Source organism: Fundulus heteroclitus, chromosome 4, assembly GCF_011125445.2.
Source record: "Fundulus heteroclitus isolate FHET01 chromosome 4, MU-UCD_Fhet_4.1, whole genome shotgun sequence".
Taxonomy (NCBI): Eukaryota; Metazoa; Chordata; class Actinopteri; order Cyprinodontiformes; family Fundulidae; genus Fundulus; species Fundulus heteroclitus.
Window position 1 is genome coordinate 34468757 of NC_046364.1, and position 21950 is coordinate 34490706.

The 21950-nt window shown below is 41.0% G+C and overlaps 1 protein-coding gene across 1 annotated transcript in view; it reads left to right on the plus strand.

The window, feature by feature from the left end:
• garre1 (granule associated Rac and RHOG effector 1) overlaps positions 1-21950 on the plus strand; it is a 41072-nt gene that overhangs the window by 9379 nt on the left and 9743 nt on the right. Inside the window, exons 2-7 of the mRNA XM_012855081.3 lie at positions 4569-5981; positions 16454-16666; positions 18340-18480; positions 20163-20258; positions 20359-20520; positions 21141-21299. Coding sequence (XP_012710535.2) covers positions 5493-5981; positions 16454-16666; positions 18340-18480; positions 20163-20258; positions 20359-20520; positions 21141-21299 — 1260 coding nt within the window. The 5' untranslated portion in view covers positions 4569-5492. The remainder of the gene's footprint in view (positions 1-4568; positions 5982-16453; positions 16667-18339; positions 18481-20162; positions 20259-20358; positions 20521-21140; positions 21300-21950) is intronic.

Genomic DNA, 21950 nt, shown 5'->3' on the forward strand with positions numbered 1-21950 from the left:
TGATGTAGTCGATTGTTAGGATGCTGAAACAAAAGCCCGTGTCGGTGCCCTGGGGGCATTTTTGAAGCTCGTAGCTGGAGTCCCATGACTTAAAACGGACACAGCTGTGCACCTTTACGTTTAAATAGGAGGAAATCATTCGTGGAACTGGATTTACTACATACCGATGTCCATATCCAGACGTTTTTTTGTTGGTGGCGACAGGGAGCTCTCTGTAGGAAACCTAAACCCCCCCCCCCCCTCTCTTTCCTGTTGAAGCTGAGCAGCTGACATGTACGGTGAGTGGGGGAAATGGTGCTAACATTAGCCCCAAGCAGCTCCAGCTCAAGGAGGGACGTTGAAATGGGCTGGCACTTCTCCAGCGCAGCCAAAGAGACGCTTCCATCACACGTGTTTGTTTGGGTGGGATCCGCGATACAGTGTGCTCCGCAACAAGAGGCTGGCACCCCCCGAGACGCCAAGAGGCTTCATTAATATTGATAGCGAGTCTCCTTGTTATGGGCTAACCTCTGCTTACAGGGTTTTTTCAGCCGGGCCGGAAATGCAGACCACTGACACTCTCTCTAATGAGGTTACCTACGGCGTGTGGATTTCTCTTTGCGAACAGGAATCTTGTTCTCTTCGAGCTTAATGGACTGTGACTGACTTGGATTGTTACTCCGCTGCCGTCCAAAAACCCAACCAGAAGCATCCGAGATCTCTGCTTTCTGAAAAGCAAACGACCCGTCTACTAAAACCGGGCATGTCTTGTTTCTTTTAATCTTCTCTAACGTTGTACGGTTCGTTTTGTGGAAACTGTTGCTTTGGGGTTAAATTCTGTGACAATGAAGGTGCTACAACTTTAGACTTTTCATCATGGTTTGTTTCCTCTTAAAAAAAAAAGCCTCTATCCCATGTTACTTGCTTCGATTTAATCTTTAGCAATAACTTGGGAGTGCTTTAGTGGCCTTTTTTTCTAAATGTCTTTTTGTTCTTACCCAGTGTGTTGTTTTTCTGCTTATAATCTCTCTGATGGCTTGACATTTCTCCTTTTTTTTTTCTTCTTCTTGGTATAACATTCTTTCTCTCATGTTGAAGATGACACTACTGTCACCAAAACCATTAGTGCAGTGAAATTTAACCATATTTAGTTTGTCTACCCATAGTGTACATTAACTTGAATTAGTTGAATACATTTTAATTATTTGCTTTATTTTTTATGTGGAGAAAGTGTTGGATATAGAGTTCATTGCTCCAAGCTCGGTATGCTCCAGTTTACTGTTAACCCTGCAGAGGCTAATATCCCGTTAACTATGTCAACCAGCAGGCGTTGTGGGGCACCTTGCAGATTCTAACTGTGCCTGTAATCCCAGGGATTAGGAGGCCTGCACTCTTGCTCCATTTAACCGCCCTGAGCCTCAGAATAAACTTCTTTGTAATTGCACCTGAGTTGCTAATCTTTTCCATTTGTGTTTTTAAACCATCCTAATAATTCTTTAATCGTTTTTGTCATTTTTTTCCGGCCAAAGAATATCCAGATTTTGCAGCTAGTGGATTTCATCTGGATTTATTTTGTCCATCAACCGATTTATTTATTTATTAGCTCCATTCATAAACTGTACGCTCACATTTGATTTACACAACTTAAGTTTATAGATTGTTAATCTAGTATAGGTGGTTCTGTTGGTTGTAGATAAATTGGTTTATGTTTTCAATGTTTTGTAGCTTCTTGTTATTCACCTGTAAAGTAGCATTGAGCAGGCTCCCACAGAGAGATGTATTTTTAATATTGTCATTATTTTGAATGGGGACATGGACACAATTCACCTCTGTAAGCAGGGGGAGACCCAGCTGACTGTCAGTGTTCATGTTTTTAAATCCTTGGTACAAGGTCCGAAATTAACACTCACCAAACGCGAGTAAATTGTCCGTTTGGTGAGTAAATGTCAGAGGGCTAGCGTCCACATGACAACTAAGTGTTTGCACCAAATAAGTCATTGGAGTGTATGCTTCTTCAGGTTCCTCTGCTTTCAGCTCGTATGACAACAAACGTACACATAAACACTCGCACATGTGACGCGAGAACTACAGCAACTACGTTGTGTCCGGTTGCTAACAACTAGCGTTTAGCTAGGCTAATTACGTAGCAGGATTATGTTGAGATACTTAGCAGGCGTCAGTCAGGATTAATAATTTGACTGGTTAAAAAATTCTTCTTGCATCTATTGGCCAACTTGGCCGGTGAATCGGGAAGTAAATTTCGGACGCTCCATTGGTGTGCCTTTATACCACCAGCACATGGGTCTGTATTTGGACCATAGCATGGGCATTGATTGTTTTCCAAGTTTCTGGTGTTTTCTGAATCGAATTGTTGGGTTAGAAATGCAAAATTTGTGGCGGTAGTACAGCTACAAGGAGGTTTGGCTGAGACAAGGTCCTCCTGAAGGAATGGAAAACGGCTGTGGTGACTACACGGCGTTCATTTGATATCTGATCCATTATTGTCAAAATGCACGATGACACTGATGTGGCATATTGGACCAGCGTATTTGGATAAATAATCACAGGCAGACCAAGACAATAACGATGCTGCTGGCATCAGGGTGAAGTGCATCTATAAGTGAGGTAGGCGTAAAGGCGCTAAGCTGCCTAGTATTACAGTAAAATAAAAAACCATGCTGCCCCATTCCTTCCGGAGGTCAGCGGGTTTCCATCGCCGCTGACCCAGTACTCAGTCAGTGGTCCCGGACAGATAAGGCTGGACGGATCTTTGCTTGCTGCAGCTCCCTGTTTATAAAAGGAAGTGAGGTTTAGAGGTCAGAGTTCTGGTGGAGACGTGTAATGGAAGCTGCTGCACATGTGGGGCAGCCGCACAGCTGTTCAGGCCACAGTGACGCCACATCGGATGACGCTGGTATCAAGTTGGGGGGGTAGCGTTTTCTTTCTGCAGGTTGCTTTTCTAACTTGTACCCAAACGGGGTTGTGTTCAGTGTGGCTCCACGGAATGGTATCCTCGGTGTTTGGTAATCAGATACTTTATTATTTTCAGCAAAGGTTCGGTGTCTCCGATGATTAATATTGTAATATTAAAAGTGACAATGAAATATCTGCAATGCTAAGAAAATCATTTAATAGACAGAAGGGTTTGGGTTTAGAAAATCATCTTTACTGTTGCATAGTACTAGTTCATTGTTTTAATTGCACAATTCTTTAATCTGAATGTTATTTTTAATAACCACAGTATTTGTTTATGTTCAATCTTATTCTTATTTTTTGCTTTTATACGTTTTACCTTACATCTCAGTTTCCCCAGTGTTGGACAATGAATTCATCTTAGATCATCCATATAAAAACACCACATAATATTGCTTATAAACTAGGCTACCAGCTGCTTTTGTTGTTCGACCCGAGTTAAAATTCACGAAAAATATGGACTGATACTTTTTGGTGTTGACCGTGTAAAATATTATATTTCTAGTCGAGTGGAGAGGGACGCGGGAGATGGACGGCTCTGACAGAATGGGCGTATTGTGACTCCCACCATGCAGAACTCAAAGAACCCACAGTGAGGTCCAACAATGGTGCCTTGCAGAAATGTCTCTCTGCAGCGCTGTTCTGCTAAACCGGACGCTGCTTGGACGTTTTTTGCCGGGATGCAAACGGATGTCAGAAATCATCTAGAAATGCATAACTTCAAGTCTCAGATTTGTATCGCACTGCAATGAAATCTCACTGTGAGGTTCAGAGAATTGGGACTGAAGCCATCCCGCAGGACGCATACTCGTTTCATCAAGCAAAAATGTTATATTTTACGACAAATAGTGGGAGTTAGGGTTGCGGTTCTTTAAAGAAGGTTTTTGTGCTGTGAATTTTAGACTTGAAATGCTAAAGCAATGTGATAAAGTAAGGGATTTATTTGTTCAAGTAAAACAAAAAAGGTAAACTGAGTTGATTTAGATGGTGTTCTTTGATAATTGAATAAAAAAAACCTCAGCTCTCAATTAAAGAAAGAAGATTGACGATTTTAATTTTAATTTTTTCGAATCATACTGTCAAACCAAACCTTTTACAGTAGAGCCACACTCGCCCGATTACGCTCTCTAACCCCAACACATTCCTACACCGATACGCAGATCGCTAGGCGACTTGGGGGGTATGTGCCTTGACCAGGGGCACATCAACATGTAAGACGACATCTCTGCCTGCTAAACCACAGTCACCCCCCCCCAAAAAAAAAAAAAAAAAGAACAAGACTCTTGCAAACTAAAAGGAAAATGGATGACTAAAACAAAGAGTTTCCATTCATGTCAGACTTTTATCTCAGTTCTGCTTTTCTTTTTTTAACGCGTCTTCCATAAGGGCTGGCCGTAAACGATCTTCTGGAGCTACTTATTTACAGCCGTGTTTGCCAGCTCATAACTGCAGTGACGGCCGTGATTGAGATTTTATATAGCTTTGAATATATTGCTTATTATTTTGGGGAGTAGGGGGGTTTAATGCGTCAGTGAGGCAGATGAAATGAAGCCCATCCTTCCTGTCTGACATGATGTTAACCCTCTCTTCTGTTGCTCTGCCTTTTCCTCCCTCAGGAGATGACCTAGAGGCCTTACCAGATACATTTGTGCTTTCGTCGCCCTAATCTGCATCCGCAGACAACGGCAAGATCTGGGAGCACACTTGTTTCCTCCGTGGGTGATATCTACCTCAGCCAGCAGACGGGGAACGAACCGGGACGCTGCTCAGAGACTTCAGACAGGCAGACAGAGCCAACAGCTGGCCGCGCGCTCACTGCCTGCACTGTCCTCTGTCGTGAAGAGGATTTCAGACGGACTGGATCTGTCTGGTTTTTTTGCTTCCCACTGAGAGAAGAAGAAAAAAAAAAACAGTCGCATCTTCTGACTCCAGAGTTTATTAGCTTTTTTTAAGACTTGTCATTTTCCCTTCGTGCTGTTGACCAGTGTGTCTTTTTTTTTTTTCCATGGATGCTTTTTTTGCTTTTGGCTTTTAAACAGATTTTCTACTTTTACTAGTGTAAGCTGGTATAAGAGTTATATGTGTAAATACATATGTGAATGTTGTATACTGTATTAGAGCTATTTTTCCCATTCTGAAGGAAAGTTAATGCACTTTAAAACTTTGCTGTGATACTTTTCCTTCTCTATTATGCTAGCTGTTTTTTCGAGCCTGGAAACGGAGAGACCGGGGTGTGTCTTGTTCTCTAAGCTAGGCATGAAGCATCTGCAGCAGGGCTGCATGTAAGCATTTTACTCAGCCTGCCAGCTTTTGATCATCCGTAGGGATCGCACAGTTTCTTTAGTTTTGCCACTTTTCGAGGCGCACTGAGATGAACCTCTGGCAGGTGGAATCCTTGAGCTGTCTCTCGACTTAACGCGACCACTTTGGGTCCTGTTGGATTAAGTGGGTTGTTTTTTTTTGTGTGAGACTGACCCAAACCGCTTTGCGTGGGAGACAAACTACGACAGAAAGGAGCTTCCGGTGCTGTTGCACCACCTATGTATTGTTGTAGTGCACAGGAAAATAAAATGGACTACAAACGTCGCTTTTTGCTTGGCGGGTCCAAGCAGAAAGTGCAGCAGCACCAGCAGTACCAGATGCCTGAGCTAAGCCGGACCTTGAGCGCTCCTCTGACGTCTTCGCCCATGGGGACAGGGGTGGGCATTCCTGGTAGCTGCCACCCGCCCGCCTCCGGCACCACGACCGCCGTCGCCGACATCCAGCAAGGCATCTCCAAGTATTTGGATGCCCTCAACGTTTTCTGCAGGGCCAGCGCCTTCCTTACAGACCTGTTCAGCAGCGTGTTCAGGAACTCTCACTATTCCAAAGCAGCTATGCAACTGAAGGACGTGCAGGAACACGTCATGGAGGCGGCCAGCAGGCTGACTGCAGCAATAAAGCCCGAGATTGCCAAGATGCTAATGGAGCTGAGTGTCGGGGCCGCTAACTTCAAAGACCAGAACGACTTCAGCCTGCAGGATGTTGAGGTACGTGCTCACAGAAAATCACAGCCTCCACGCGTTTTTTTGTAAATTTGTGACCATAGCAACATTTTATTTCATATTTAGTTTTATTTTGTCCAATAATTTTAACAGATTGCATAGAATGTGTCAGATTTTGCCTGTGGGCTAATTTGCACATGTAGTCCCAGGATTGTTGATAGCACGACATCACAAGATGAATTAACTGAAACAATGACAACAGCCTTTATATCTTTCCTGAAGAGTGATTTTGTTGTTTTTATGATTAGATATTTGTCTGAATGGCCAAGTGGTGGTACAATAGTCTAGCCTCGTGAGACCATCCTGATCTCGCGAGCTTTCAAGGTTTCACTCGCAGATCAGTCTGGCTACCCTCCGTTAAAGAAAATTTGGAGCCGTTCACCAAACGAACGTCCAATCAGCGTTGGCTTTGAGGCGGGTTGAGGTGTGACGCAACGAGGAGCGACAGTTCAGTCTAAAGAACATGGCGGTTTCAGCCGATGAAACTAGCGTTAGCGCGGCTATCGAGCAAGTTTTATCGGAATTACAGAGCATTTCTTTGCTGAGCTAACGAGCCTTTACCTGCAGCAGCAAGAGTAGCTTGGCTTGTGGTTGTGTTTTCGTCGTCGCTCGTAACAGAGCGACGACGATCTGATTGGTTTATTTGGCCCGTCTATCACCAACATAGGCCAATCAGCTAACCAGTATTTTCGCCCCTTCCCAAAATTACTTCAACGGAAGGTTTCCAGATGGATATGCGGAGCAAATCTATCTGGCGGAGTCAGGTAAACACTAGTCCTTATAAGAAAAAATATAGAATGAACTTCCACCCTAAAAGCTTTACCTGTTGGATACGGTCTTAACGGTTTTAACTTTTGAAGGTGAAACCAATTTAGCAACTTATGTTTTTCATTCCAAAGAATGCTAAATCCTTATAAAAATACAAATAAATCTACTCAGAATATTAAGCTCCTCATCCCTCAAAGACATTACCGTACATGGACGCAGACTGTTTTGTTCAATTAAGCTTCCCAATAGTGTGCAAAATATTTAGCTACTGCAAAGGACTGTGTGGATGCAATATTTAGAGACTATAAAGTGTCTTGCCCTAACACTCTGTACATCAGTGATATTTAGCCTGTTGGCTGGACTGTAACTGGCTAATATGTAATTTTCGTGGCTGAGATTCTTAATTGATATTATCATTGCAATTTTCAGGAGCGGTAATGCGAAAACCTATTTCCATGATACAGTCCAGCCCAAATATTCAGTAAAACGTAATCCTGGACGTGATTCAGGACTAAAGACTAAGATCTGTCTTGGACACTTTTTGCAAATATAAAAATAACAATTTGAAGATTAAGATATCTGCAGACTTTTGACAAATCATTACTAGACAATGTGAACTAGCCCGGTCCCAGTATTAAGCCTTGTGGAACTCCTAAAGGACAATCAACAGCAGAAGATATGATTCTTTCAGCATAAACAAAATATCTGTTTTAAAAAAAACATTTTTTTTGTGTAAAGAATAGCCTAAGAAAAAGTTTTAGATGAGAAAATATGATTATTTTATGTGACATGTCGTCTTGTTTGTTTTCTCCAAAACAAGTAATTGAAAGAGAGCAACATAGCGCTGCATACCTGCCATAACTTGGCTGTTCATTTTTTATTTTTTTTTCGTTTTGTTTTCTAGTTACGGTGCAAAGGTGCTTAGCTGCCCACTGCTACAAGGCTGGCTCTATGAATCAGTGTTTATTAGCTAAAACAGGGTTCTCACGCCCAGTGTCAATATCTCTGAGGGTGAGGTGTGAAAAACAAGAAGGATGTGAGAACCGAGGCCCAAGTTTTGCCTCCCTAAAGACTGCACCATATTTCTGCAGTCTGGCACTTGATGATGTCCAGACTGTGAAATGTTATATGCTGAGCTTACGCCATGTGAGAATAATCAATAGAAGTAACTTATTTAATAAAATAAAAGTAAGAGCAGCGGTTCAAATGGGGAGCAAGCATAGGAATTTCTTTTTATTGTTTTCTAAAGGCATGATCTGTACAAGAATGATCCAGTTTTATGTTTTTTTTTTTTTCATATTTTACTCTTTAAAGGTGCTGCTCTCCCATCTTAGATGGAAAATCTCATGTAAATCCCTGCTTGCTCTCTTGTTCTATATCTTGATTATGTTCAACCCACTTGAAGCTCAGGTCACTGGGTTCATGAAGTCAGGTTGGACAACTTATGTTGACACCGTTGATCCTTAAGCACGGGGTCATTGCAGTTTACAACATCAGCTCTAGAGGGGCCCCAGCTAAACATCTGGACTAAATGATTCAAGAGTTTAAAGCATGTAACAAATTGCTTCTGCTTTAACGAGTCAAATAATGAGTTAACTACAGAAAGTTTAAGATTTATATTCTATATTATCAGTAATCTGTTTTTATTTATTATTGTTGGCCCGGTTTGGTTAAAAAGTATTTCGTGTAGAGCCTCTGTAGTAAAGTCGGTGTATTTTTCTGTGGGCACCACACCCAAGCAGCGTCCGGAACGATCCCTGTACTTGGGAAGGATTGCTGTCTGTTCGTCTGTCCTGCTTAACGGAGATCCGAAGGCATGCAGGGTGAGCTGATAGACTCCATCCAGACTTACAGATTAAGTTGTGATGGAAAAAGAAACTTCATGTTAAGTAGATTCGCAGCGCGACCTAAGTCCGGAAGCGACAGGGATTTCACTTTAAACTCAAAGGATATAAAAAAGATGGTGGGGGAAAAAAACAAAAGTAAAACAAAAACGTACATTTTGATTTCAGGTGCTTAAATCCAGACGTTTACTTTCTAATTAAAATTAAAAAAAAATACTGGACTATATTTAGCCCCAACACTAAAGGTGTTTTTTTTTTTTTTTTTTTTTTTATCCGTGGTTGAAATTGTCACAATTAAGCAAAAAAAAATCCTTTGTGAAATATTTAAATACTGACCCATTCTGTAAATTAGAATAATATTTACAAGTTGATTTATAGCAGTAAGTCAATTCACTAAGTGAAATAGATTTAATAGGTTAATTACACTCAGATGTTTTCAAGCATTTATTTCAGTTTATAATAATGATTTTCTGGTTACAGCTAATGAAAACACATTTAAGATTACAGTATTGCATCAGCCAAAATACTTTTAATCTGACATAGGAGCCTCATCAAAATGGATATATACATTTATGCAGTATGAGTGTATGTAATATTTGAATCTGTAAAAAATTAAAGTAATTAAATGCATAGTTAAATAATGAAATCCGTTAATCTTTTAGGAAATATATCAGGTATAACTATTTGTTTCATATTTCTTGTGCTACAGTCAATCATAAAATATTTGAAACTGTCGCCATAGCTTGTTGGAAATTTCACAGCGACACACATATATATATTAGTCAAGCACACTGACTTTGATAGGTAAATCTGACAAATAAAAAAAAAAGAAAATCACAATGTGTTGCAACACAGGATCAGGACATAGTTAAATAAGTGCTGAAATGATTAGCTATGTTTTTAACATATAATTCAAATTAGAACTGATTTCCATGTCAAATCCAAGTTAAACTGATAATTTTATTGAAGTGTTTTTAAGTTGTCGTATTTGTAGATATTTATTTAAGGAGTTATGTGTTGAAATGTGGTGTTTTTTGCAGAGCCAAGGCCATGGACCTTTTAGGAATATTCTAAAACAGTAGTCACAAAATCAAAGAGCAGCAGTAGGCTTGCACGGCTAAAACATAACAATACAAAACGAAAATGATGAGGAATGTGTTTTAATTGTCCCTCCGTGGTGAAGGATGTTTAAACAAAACTATCACTTAGCAGCCAACGGTGGTACAACATCAGCCAAGAGTGGTGAGGGACTGCAGAACCTCTGTGGATGTGGCTGAGCCCAAAACAGGAAACACTTCTGCACCGCAGTCGGTTAATCTGACTCTCTGTGGTCCTGGATATGCACAGATAAATATTAGAGGAAGGCCAAGTCTGTGAAAGTTTAGACCGCATGGCTTGGAACTTGAACTTGGTGTCTGGACCCTGACATTAATGGCACATTTGTTTCAGCAGAGATGGATGGCTCGGCTGTCTGTTGCAATAACCTTCACTAAAACCACTCTGTATATACAATAATGTTATGATAGTAAATTGTAAACACGAACGGTGGATTGAAATAGTCAAGATAGACGGCATTCTTTGGTTTAGCTCTAAAATTGTTTTTACCAAAGCAGGAAACTTGTAACACTGATATGGACCTTTTTACTGAACTGTATGGTTTTGTGATGAATCATCTGTTGCCAGTGGTTTGCATTCACTCTTTCTTCCTGTGTTTTTGTTTGATAAAAACACATCTTGAATGAAGTTATCACATCGTTTGCTATTAAAATGTAGCAAATTCAGGCTGTAATGTAATATTGTAAAAGATATAAAGTCAATTTTAAGCTGCTTATTCATGGAATGCTGTCTGATAGTTGGGCAGGCTGTGAGGTCGTCAAAAATGAACCAAATAGATTTTTGAGTTTGGGGAGTTGTGGTATGTGAAGCTTTTCCCTCTTTCTTTCCTTCTTTTGCTCATGTCTCCTCCTCCTTCTCTCTTTTTTTTTTGTCTCCTCCTATTCCATAAAAAGAATGTGGCTCTCTGGCAACTCAGAGGGACACTGTTGCCAAATATGCATGAAAAGGTCCTTTTTTGGGGGGTCTGTTTGAGAAACTTTTAAGTTTGAAGCACAGAAATGAGAGTCAAGGCAGACACAAACGGAGAGGTATTAGAGCTGTTTTGTTTAGACATCTGAAAAACACTCACTCGTCCCACTGGCTACATTTATTTCTCTACATCGTCTGACATTTTCATAAATCTACTGGCATCACCTTAATATGGAGTTCTTATTTTAAAGCTTTAATCTGTTTATAGAGATAAACAGAGAAGTTGGTTTTGGTGGTAATTTCCATTGACTGTTTTGACCAATACTGAAAAGTTAACTGGACATATTGAGGAACATGTACGTAAATAACTTGCTGTGTGCATAATTTTTTTAAACATTAATGCTAAAATAGGTCTTGAAGTAAGAGTAAACCCAGCTGGTACACAGACTGCTGTTGCATTTCTGAGCTGCTTTTTTCCCAGTATAAACAAGAAAAGATAAAAGATTTAGGTAAAAATGTTGGATTTTTGGCCTCAAATAGCCCCTTTTCTCATTAAAATACCCATAAACAGTTTGGTAGTGCAAGCTCATAGTAAATCGTAGTTGTTGGAAGATTAACATGAAAAAACAACATTTTAAAGCCTGACAATGTGGTGTATTAGGGTTGTCACTACACTAAAATTGCAAACTCAATATCAATACCCTGGAAAATATTTGATACTTGATACCATTTTTGATACCACGGGGATTAAAATAAATGACAAATAATTGAAGCTACAGTTGGTAATCCTGTTCAAAAACACTTTTTGTTATACTGGATAAAATTATGTATTCAGAAAAAGGAGGTTAAAAAAATCTATCTCTGGGAGCTGCGGGCCGGTACAAACTGACCAATCCCTGCCATTCACACTAAAGGGCAGGGATTGGTCATAGTTTTGGTCCTGCTCTCAAGTCCCTGAAGTTCTGGGGGTATCGCCTTATCTACTTGTTGTGCCATTCTGATGCATTCACGTAACGCCAGTGTGCGTGCACGTTACTTGTTCATTTCCGCTTGCTAGCTGCGCACCTCTAGTGTTTATGTATACAGTTAGCTTAGCAGATAGCTTAGCAGCCGTTCATTGTGGCTCCGCTGCTCTCACTGTAGACTTTGAACATGGCTGAGAGTCGCAAGAAGCGAACCGTGTTCATGTTTATGAGAAGAAGAGGAAGGCCCCAGTAGAAAAAATAAGACCAGAGTGGATTTGGGAGATTTTTTTTTTTTTTCATGCGATTCCCATGAAGAGCGAAGTAAGAGGTAAGTCTTCCCCATGCGCAGATATGCAAAAAGGGACTTGGGGAAACTTCTGGAAAAGTCGCCCACCCTAGCTTTAAAGGACTTGAAGAAGACATTCGACCGTGTCCATTTTGGTGGCCTTAGGATAGCCTCTCTGCTTTTTGCGGACGACGTTGTCCTGTTGGCTTCCCCATTGGTCCTGTTGACCATGATCTATAGCCCCTGCTGGATTGGTTTGCAGCAGAGTGTGAAGCAGCTGGTGATGAGGAGCAGTGGCTTCAAATGCGAGGCCATGGTCCTAAGCCAGTAAAAGGTAAATTGGCTTCTCGGGGTCGAGGAGGATGTCCTGCCCCAAGTGGACGAGTTTGAGTATCTTGGGGTCTTGTTCACGAATGAGTGGGAAAATGGAGCGATAGATCAACAGGCGAATTCATGGTGCATCTGCAGTGAAGCGGGGGCTGTACTGGTCTGTCGGGTGAAGAGAGCTGTGTCAAAAGGTGAAGCTCTCGATTTACCGATCGATCTACGATCCCGACCTCATCTATGGTCATGAGATTTGGGTCATGGCTAAAAGAACGCGATTGCGGATACAAGTGACCAAAATGAGATTTCTCCGCAGGGTGTCTGGGCTCTCCCTTAGAGATAGGGTGAGAAGCTACGTCATCCGGGAGGGACTCAAAGCAGAGCCTCCGCTTCTCCACATTGAGAGGAGCCAGTTGAGGTGGCTCGGGCATCTGGTTAAGATGCCTCCTAAACGCCTCTCTGGTGAGGTGTACATGCCACCAGGAAGAAACCCAGGTGAAGACCCAGGACATGCTGGAGGAACTAGGTTTCTCGGCTGGCCTGAGAACGCATTGGAATCCCCCCAGATTATCTGGCCCAAGTGGCCGGGGAGAGGGAACTCTGAGCCTCCCTGCTGAAGCTGCTACCCCCATGACCCGCCCTCTGATAAGACTTTAAAAAAACTCAGAAGATTTAAAAGGGATGATATAATTCAATATAAAAAGCATTAAAGTGATTACAAATCATTTTTAAGTGCTCAAATGTGCTGTTGAAGTAGAGTGCACAACAGAAACAACAAGAACCTTGAAAAACACTAATGGTAAAGACTTGATCAAAACCAGCAATTAGAAACTGCCAGAGAGAACGATCTATTGGATGGGTAGTTTCTGATACACAGACCCAGTAACTCAGCCTATGTATCAAGATTGTCTAGTTGACTGTATCAAAGGCTAGGTCAGGTCCAGCATAGGCAAGACAGTCAACTACATCATGTTGTATTTTTTGAGAGACTGAGAAGGGATGTTTTGGTTGAACAACAATTAAAAAAAAAAAAAACATAGGTTTAATAATCCAGAGCACCAATAAGATGCTTAGCCACAACTTTTTTTTATATCTGTAATAAATGGGCATTCGGAGATGGGTCTATAGCTGCTAACATGAAATAAGAGCCGAAAAGGCAACAAAAAGCACAGCAGGACTGTTTACATTGACCGACTAAGGTAGAGAGCCAATGTATTTCTTCCCTCCACAGATCAAACGACAGTCCATTACCAGCAAGCAGGCATCTGGTTGTTATAAAACCTCCTATAAGCGATCTGGATCTCAGGAACATTACCCCCTTAGATCTGGTGTTGTGATAGTGCAGGTGTTCTCAGCGAATGGACGTCTTAAAGTGATGGATTCATGAGCGGCCTTGTTTGGTTGCTGTTGGGGCCAACAGCGGCTTGGCTCTGCTGCACTCCTTATTTCTCAGATTTTCCATGACCGTGTAAGATACTGCACAGCCAATAACATGTGTTATCCATTATCTGTGCAGAGGCCATGTCCTCATTTGGTTTTTTCTCTACTTTACTGACTTAAACTAGTTTTTGATCTGAGACTGTGTCTTCATATTATGTATTCTTAATTAGGATATGTTACACTCTGTGATATGAGCTTAAAGCCTTATTATTATTATTATGATTATTCAGACTATACTTTGGTATGTATAGCTTTCTAACAGTTAAGAGCTTTAAATAGGAGGGGGGAAAAACTAAGTAAGGGGAAGATTGCTGTAAAATCTAAATCAAATTTGGCAAACATTTATCATCCTCGGAGGATAAAGTATAAAATCTTTCTTTTTATGATGATGTCAAAGATGTGTGCGTGTCCTTACATTCATGTGGAAAACAAACGGGAGTAATTAAGGCTGCGGACGCTTCGAAAACATCTCTGACAGAACAGTTCTTAGGCTAGGGCTAAGCTACATTGTTGTGCCTTACTATTGGTTAGTTCAGAGTTTTTGTTTAGTTTTTTTTAGCCAGACGGTGTCCAGTGGAAATGACGGCTCACCGACGACTGAAATACTCCGGTTTGGAATAACAACAAAGCAAATGAGGCAGCAAATTCCTCTGCCTGTAATGGATCCGTAAGCGTGTTTTGTTATGAAAACAATGAAGCTTCCAACATGTGGAATTTTATGCCTCCCCTTATTTACACGACACCGTTATGGTTCCCATGAAGTGCGGTGCCGCGGACCGAAAGTGGCTGCGTCCTGTTGTTTCTGCCGGCTGTCAGAAGGCGACAGCATATTTCCGTCCTCACAACTCAGCAAATCTCTTGAGATATTTTCAGCAAGTACCTGAAAAAAGAAAACCCTGTGACCATGGTGGGCCCTGTGGTGTCCTGTTTCTCTCCCTCCAACCAGCAAACAAGGCAGAGCTATTCTCTCAGCACACAAACACACCATTTGGACTTAGTAGCTCCAGAATGATGTTCAAATAAAAAATTAAAAAAAAACACTGCGAAGACAAATGCAGGGATTTTTCTTTTCTCAATATAGTAGAAAAGTTAAAATCAACACAGCCTATATAAATATATATACTCTAATGCTTCATGTGTTTTACAGTTCATGGTTGGGCACGAACATGCACTTTATGGAGGTATATAGTTTGTTTTAACTTGTGCTCATGGTCTCATTCAAAGGCCTTTCCAAAATAATTTGCTACAATGAAAAAAGGAAGTAGTGCCTTGTAAAAGTATTAAAGCATCCCTGGATCGTTCCCTATCCTGTTCCTGTTCATGCAAAAAAAACTGTGTGTTTTATTGGGATTTTATATGGTAAACCAACACGAAGCAGTGCATTATTGTGAAGTGGAAGGAAACAAATACATAGTTTTACATTTTCAAAGTCTAAAAAAGTGCATTTATATTTAGCCCCTCTGAGTCACTACTTGGTGGAACCACCTTTCACTGGAATTGCAGCTTTGCAGCATTCCTCTACCAGCTTAGCACATCTAGAGATGGAAATTCGTTTTTTGGCTGTACTTCTTTGCAAATGACCTTAATCATGCAGGTTGGATAGACGGCGTCTGTGAACATCAGGCCAAGTTTTTTTTTTTTTTTCTCAATCCAAACTTTTCCGTTGTAGCTCGGGTCGATGTGTTACTGTCCGGTTGCAAGCTGAACTTCTGTGCCAGGGGTGTGTGTTTTGCACTCTAACAGCATCCCTGTCCCTGCTTATGGAAATCATCCACACACCATGATGTAATCAGGTTTAACCAATGGAAAGTGTTTTTTTGGGGATCACATAGAGCTTTTTTCATGGAGGCTCAAATGTTCAGTATTGGTGTCATGTTACCAAATCACCTTCTTTTAAATGTCTTGGCTGTTTTTCCAAACTTTGGATATTTTTTTTATAACCTAACCCTGCGTTCACCTTCCTCACGACTTCCTCTGTAATCTGTCTCCTGTGTTGTTTGGTCTTCATGAGACCGATCACTTATAGTCTCCGGCAAACCTCTGTGGTCTTCACACTGTTTACTAATTGGCTGGTATCTGAAGGCAGCGTGCTGCACTGAATTTTATTTAGGTGTCTCAAAGTGGGTTGAACCGAAATGAGCTGCACAGATTTTAGACTTTTATGTTCGTCTATCACAGAAAAATGTCAGTAAAATGGAAGACATGTTTGTGGTTGTGTTGTGACAAAACAAGAAGGTCAAGAGGTACAAAAAAAAAAACTTTTGCAAGGCATTGTATGGTAAGAAAGGCGGGGAAAGCATTGCTATCTCCTAAATAAACTTGAGCTGATTAGGTTGTAAAGGGTAATCACCTCAGGAAGACATGCTTTTGAATGATTCATAGTCTTATCATTAAACGGATTAGCCGGATGACAGTCTGCTGACAGTCATGTGGCTACAAATGTAGACAAATAGAGATGATTCAGCAGTTTACTGCTGCAGAACTGCTGTAAAACAGTTTGGAAACGTTGTAATACCGCACTTGGTCAGTCTCTTGCAATTGAAAATAAAGCAGACGAGGTTTATGTGATGGCCAAATCGTATTTGTTATTAATAACACTAAATGTTCAGAAATGATCGATGATTCGGCACCCGCACTCACTCTACTTAACTCTGTTTATTCGTCTTAAAACGCCATGCAGTGCAACATCTGTTCTCCCAGCGGTGCCCGTGTTGTTTAACTTCTCCAGCAAGCCCGCCTCGTGTTGTAAAAATTGATTTTCCGGGTGATGTGTTGTAACAGGAAATGTCTTCTGTGTCCGTCCAGGTGCTGGGTCGGTGCTTCGTCACAGTGATGCAGGTCCATTTCCAGTTTCTTTCACAAGCGTTGCAAAAGGTCCAGCCTGTGGCCCAGAACTGCCTGGCAGAGGCTCTTGCCCAGGCTCAAGAGCGCTGCGTCAACTCCCGCTCCCAAAGCTCTGACCTGGGGCCTCTGACGGAGCTGGAAGAAGCCTCTCGCTCATGGAAAGGTGCAGCTGAGGTATGCAGCCACTAGCCTCGGGAGTTTTCCAGGTCTGGGCCATGGAAATATTGGGTTTGTCAGTATGAGGTGAAAACCCAGCCCGTTACACATTCCTGATAAATCCTAGCCGTGTGATTTCCAGCCACTGTTTCCTATTTCCTCTTTGCCTCGCCGCAGCTTGTCTGTGAGCCTGTGTTGCTACGACTGCGCCCCTCTAATTCCAGCCCATGTAAGGGTGCCTGTTGTGTAAAACGACCCAACTAATCCTCAGGCTAATCAGCCTCTCTGGCTCCCGTTCGGGTGTTGTTGTACACAGAGAGGCATAGAGTAGAGAAGTAGGTTGATTGATCTGTTAAACCCCGGCATGCTGAGTGCTCGCCCTGGAGGAAACAGGAGCTGCATCAAGGGTGACAGCATGGGGTGTATTTTAGAAGCTACGCCCGTTTTATTCTTTAAATTACTCTAAAGTTACTGTTTTTCTAAAATTGTATCTGGCAAAAAGTTCTGCAATGTTATAAGGTAATTTCTACTACCGGATTTTTCGGACTATAAGTCACATCACTCAAAAAATGCGTCATAAAGAGGAAAAAAACACATAAGTCGCACCAGACTATATGCATTTATTTAGACATTTATTTCACACAATCCAATAATAAAAACTGACATTTAATCTGGTAAGACAATTTCTTAAATTACACAGCTGCATCCACAACCGGTTAAATAACACGGACCATACCTGGAAGGATGAATGGGGTAAATTAGCAACTGCAGCCAGCAAAGTTTTATCCAGCGCAAAATTACACCTAAATTAGACCATGCTACGTGCTAAGCTAACAGTACGACACGGATGTTTCAGAGCAACATAAAGCTCACGTGGTGCATCAGTGACGTAGTAACCCGCCTGGACAACAGACCTGTAAGCTAGCGCTAGCTGCTATTAGCTTCACGGATAGCCCAATAACAGTTGTGCACCCCGCAACGCTTTCCTGCGTGACTGCATACTGGAAAAGCGAAACAACACACCGACATGTTTTCTGTCTTTGTTGCCTATAAGTTAATGTTTCAATAATTTTTTTTAAGTGGTACAGGAGCAGGACAGATTTCATAAGCTTAGCAAGCCGTCTTGTGGCTATAGACGGTAGTTGCGTACTCATTGGTTCATACTGGTTAACGTGAATTACCGTTTAAATTTGATATGCAAGGCGCACCTAAATATAAGTCACAGGATTGGCCAAACTATTAAAAAAAACTATGAAAAAAAAGTCTGGAAAATACTTTACTTTAACTGCCGTGTTTATTTATAAAAGTATTTAATGGTGTTTTTTAGATTTAGATTTAGATTAACTTTATTGTCCCAAAGGAAATTTGATTTGGGTTACAGACTCTGGCTGCTACATAGTCCAAGCTATGCGTCACACTGCACTCACACATAAAACACTACTATAAAAATTCCATTATAAGACAATTAATAGATACATAAAGGAGCATGTTACATTATATTCACAATAAAAATTTGAAAGAAGAGAAAAAAAGAATAATAATGATGATAATAAATAAATAAAGATGTATAAAAACCGTTCTTTAAAAAAAAATCTGTTTTGAAGAGTGTTCAAATAGAAAATAAAAACTAGTTGTGAGGTTTTTCCTCCAGTGGGCATATTGACCTCTGCTGTTTGCTGCTATGTCTTCAGGCCACAGCGAGGCTGAGAGAACGGGGCCGCGACGGCTGCCTGGCTGGCCTCCAGGTTCAGCAGCTCTTTTGCTCCAACAACACCACCATCCCCGAACACCAGCTGAAGGAGCTCAACATGAAGATTGACACCGCATTACAAGTATGCCTTCACCCTGCTCATCCAGCCTATCTTTACTTTGAAAATGTTGCTGTTAATAGTGGTTTGATTCATAAGTGCATCACCCATTTTCATATTTCAGTATGAATGTGAAAATATCTTTATATAGATCACTACACTCAGAGAGATCTGTTTCAAGCTTCTTTTTTTCTTTTTGTTTGTGATTGTCTTAATTGTTTCAATATTTGTGAAACACCAAATGCAGTTTCTCTGAAAATTTTAATAAAAAATAAGACTATTGCCTACAATCATATTCAATAAATTAGAATATTATTCAGGGTTCCGACGGGTCCTTGAAATCCTTGAATGTTTGTGAATCTGAAAAAAATTAATTAAAGGCCCTTGAAAGTTCTTGAAAACATACAAAAAAACACATTGTCCTTGAAAGTTCTTTAATTTTTTTGTGGGGTTGAAAGTTTACACGGATGACGACTCGTGTTATTATTTTACTACCACACGATCTTTTAAAATTATGTTGATTCCGCAGACTTTTAATTTGCAAAAGTACGTTTGCTCTTCTTCGTTAGTTGGTAGGCTACGGTTTAGGCCTACGTGCGTCCAATAGGTTACATTCACGCAGTGTTGCCAACTCAGCGAATTTGTCTTTGACTTTCTCTTTGTTTTTGAGTCAAAGTCAAAAACTAGCTTAATCAAAGACGAAAGTAAGTGAAACAATTTGATATATTTCTGAACATCTCGATGCTGCACTTTTTTTCATAAAATTCCATGAAACAGTAGGCTAATGTACATCTTATATGTAATGTAGTATGGCATAACCATGTACTGTGGATATAAATGTAGGCTATGAATATGTTCTTTATCAATGTAGGCTATAAATTAAGTCCACTTTCTTGCATTGCTTCTGACCCAACAACTTCTATTCCGTTTAATCTTTTATTGAATTTGCATTGTATTAAAATATGATAACCTATCCAGCGGTCACAGTAGGTAAATGCTGCCACGTGTGGTCCTTGAATTTGAGGAAATTGGTCCTGGAAAGTCCTTAAAAGGACCTTGAATTTGATGTTCACCAAGGTGTGGGAACCCTGATTATTAAAAAGTTTGTTTATTTCAGTAACTCAATTCACTACGGGAAACACTCAACTTTTACTGATGTTCTGGAGTACGGCCCCGTTTGAGCTGCAGTATTCCCCATGATCGTGTAGGCAAGAACATGGCCATTATGTTTTAATATAAAACATATATTTATTGATCATATATCATATTAAATGTTTTTATTAGCTTTAAAACTTAATAATCAAAAGTAACAGGAAAAGGGCGTGGCAGAGGGGTAGAGTTTTCCACCCACGTTCAGAGGCCTCAGTCCTCAGTGAGGGCGTAGGTTCGAGTCCCGGTCCATGGCAATTTGCTGCATGTCTCCCCTGTCTTTCTTCACCACATTTCCTGTCAGCTTACTGTCAAAGAAAGACCTCTAGTGCCAAAAAATGAACAGGAATAGATGCTTGAAATATATCACTCGAAGAAGCAAATGTGTGTAGAAAATAGTTTTGGCTTTTGTATTGAATTTTTAAATGAAATCAACTCTTTCATTGAGATTCACTGAAATGGAAGCAATGGTTAAAAAAAATTATAATTCTACATTTAAGTTATTTGTTAAAAGTATTGATGTAATTACTCTGCTGCTTGTTTTCCTCCCCATCAAGGCCTATAAAGCAGCTCTAGAAAGCCTGGGCCATAGCGAGTACGCACTGAAGGCAGGCTTTCATCTCAACCCCAAAGTTGTGGAGGCAGCCTTACAGGTGGGTTCACGCCTACTAAAGTTTTAAGGTCATTTCTCAACTAAGTAAAAAGGGGCATGCTAGAGGATTCTCTGTAATGTGTGGTCTCTTTTCTGTACAGGGCTGTTGCAGTGAGGCTGAGGCTCAGCAGGCAGGCCGGAGGCAGACCACCTCCCAGCCCATCCAGTGCGAGCTTCCCACCATCCCTGTGCAGATCGGCTCGCACTTCCTTAAAGGGGTCTCCTTCAACGAATCAGCAGCTGAAAACCTCAAACTGAAAACGGTACGCTCTGCAAAACAAGCCTTTTCTATAAACTAAACTAGGATTTTAGGCCTAAAGATTGAATGGTCAACTTTCCTTTTGAAACAGATTTTAGGTTTTAGTGTCATTCAAGCCTGTGAGGAATAAGAGCACCACCTCAGTGAATACCCGGTTTTCCAGGAATCCCTGAGCTGATAGCAGTTTTACATCAGGTCATAGTAACAAACAGAAAAAGTTGTTATGCATGGAAGCTTTTTGATTGGCTGAAGGACATAGTGTCATCAGGAAACTTCCAAGTATCTAAATAAAAAGGCGTAGAACCCCAGGTAAAAACGTTGGTTTCTCACCAAAATCCAACATGGCTGCCTTAGGTTAAAAACTCTGTGATAGAACTGGAACATCGTTCTGTTGCTAATAAAGTCGTTCACAGATCCAAGCTCGGACGTCAGAGGTAAATGACATGTGTTCATGTTTTCCAAAACAACTACAGTTTTATCTAAATGCTACCGAAGGCGGACCGAGTACCACCAGCGCTACACTTAGAGTTTTTTTGTTTGTTTTTTGTTGCCTCCTCTGGTTTAAAATCATCACATGTTGAAAGCAGGCACATCAGTTGACGTCCATGCATGTTTTGTCTGCAGCACACGATGCTTCAGCTCATTAAAGAGCTGCTGGGACAGAATGGAATGACCCCCAGGGACGAGTCTCCAGTCACTGAGGTCCTCAATCAGGTTTGCCCGTCCAGTTGGAGGGGAGCCTGCAAGACGGCCGTCCAGCTGCTGTTTGCCCAAGCTGGTCTGGTGAGAAGCAAACCTTTGTCATGCATTTCATGTTCTGGGTGTGTGTGTGTGTGTGTGTTAGTGGAAAATCAACGGGTTAGGTGGCCATTACTTTAAATAGGTGTCCCAAGTTTCCTATCTTGCACTTCATTGTTACTTAAATTAGTGACTTAGATGAGCTGTGATGGCTTAAAATGTGTAAACAAACACCAGCGAGACACAAAAGAGACAAAAAACATTCCTGCAGCATCTGAATGCAGAAGGCTTGCCTGGACGGGTCTGAAACAAAGCTGCTTTGCCCTTTTATCTGGTTCTTTTCCCTTTTACTGTTAGAAAGAGGAGTCAAAATGACGCTGGGTCATTGTTGTGTTTGTTCTTTTTTTTTTTTTTCCCTCTGTATGTTTTTTTTCCTCCCTGTTTTGGGCATTAAAACTGAGCGTTCCCATCAAGCCCTCCTGGTCCAGTTCGGACTGTAAAACAATGCTTGGATGATGAATGATTGCTGTGCATTAGGCCTTTTTATCTGAAGCTGAATATAGACCACACCGCTGCGTGCCTGGACACACACTGCCGCTCTTTTTAAGAACACCTGCATTTACTCATACACTTGCTGTCAGCTCCTTTTTTTTCCCTCCTTTTATATAACAGTCGCTGCTGTATTCCTGCTAACTT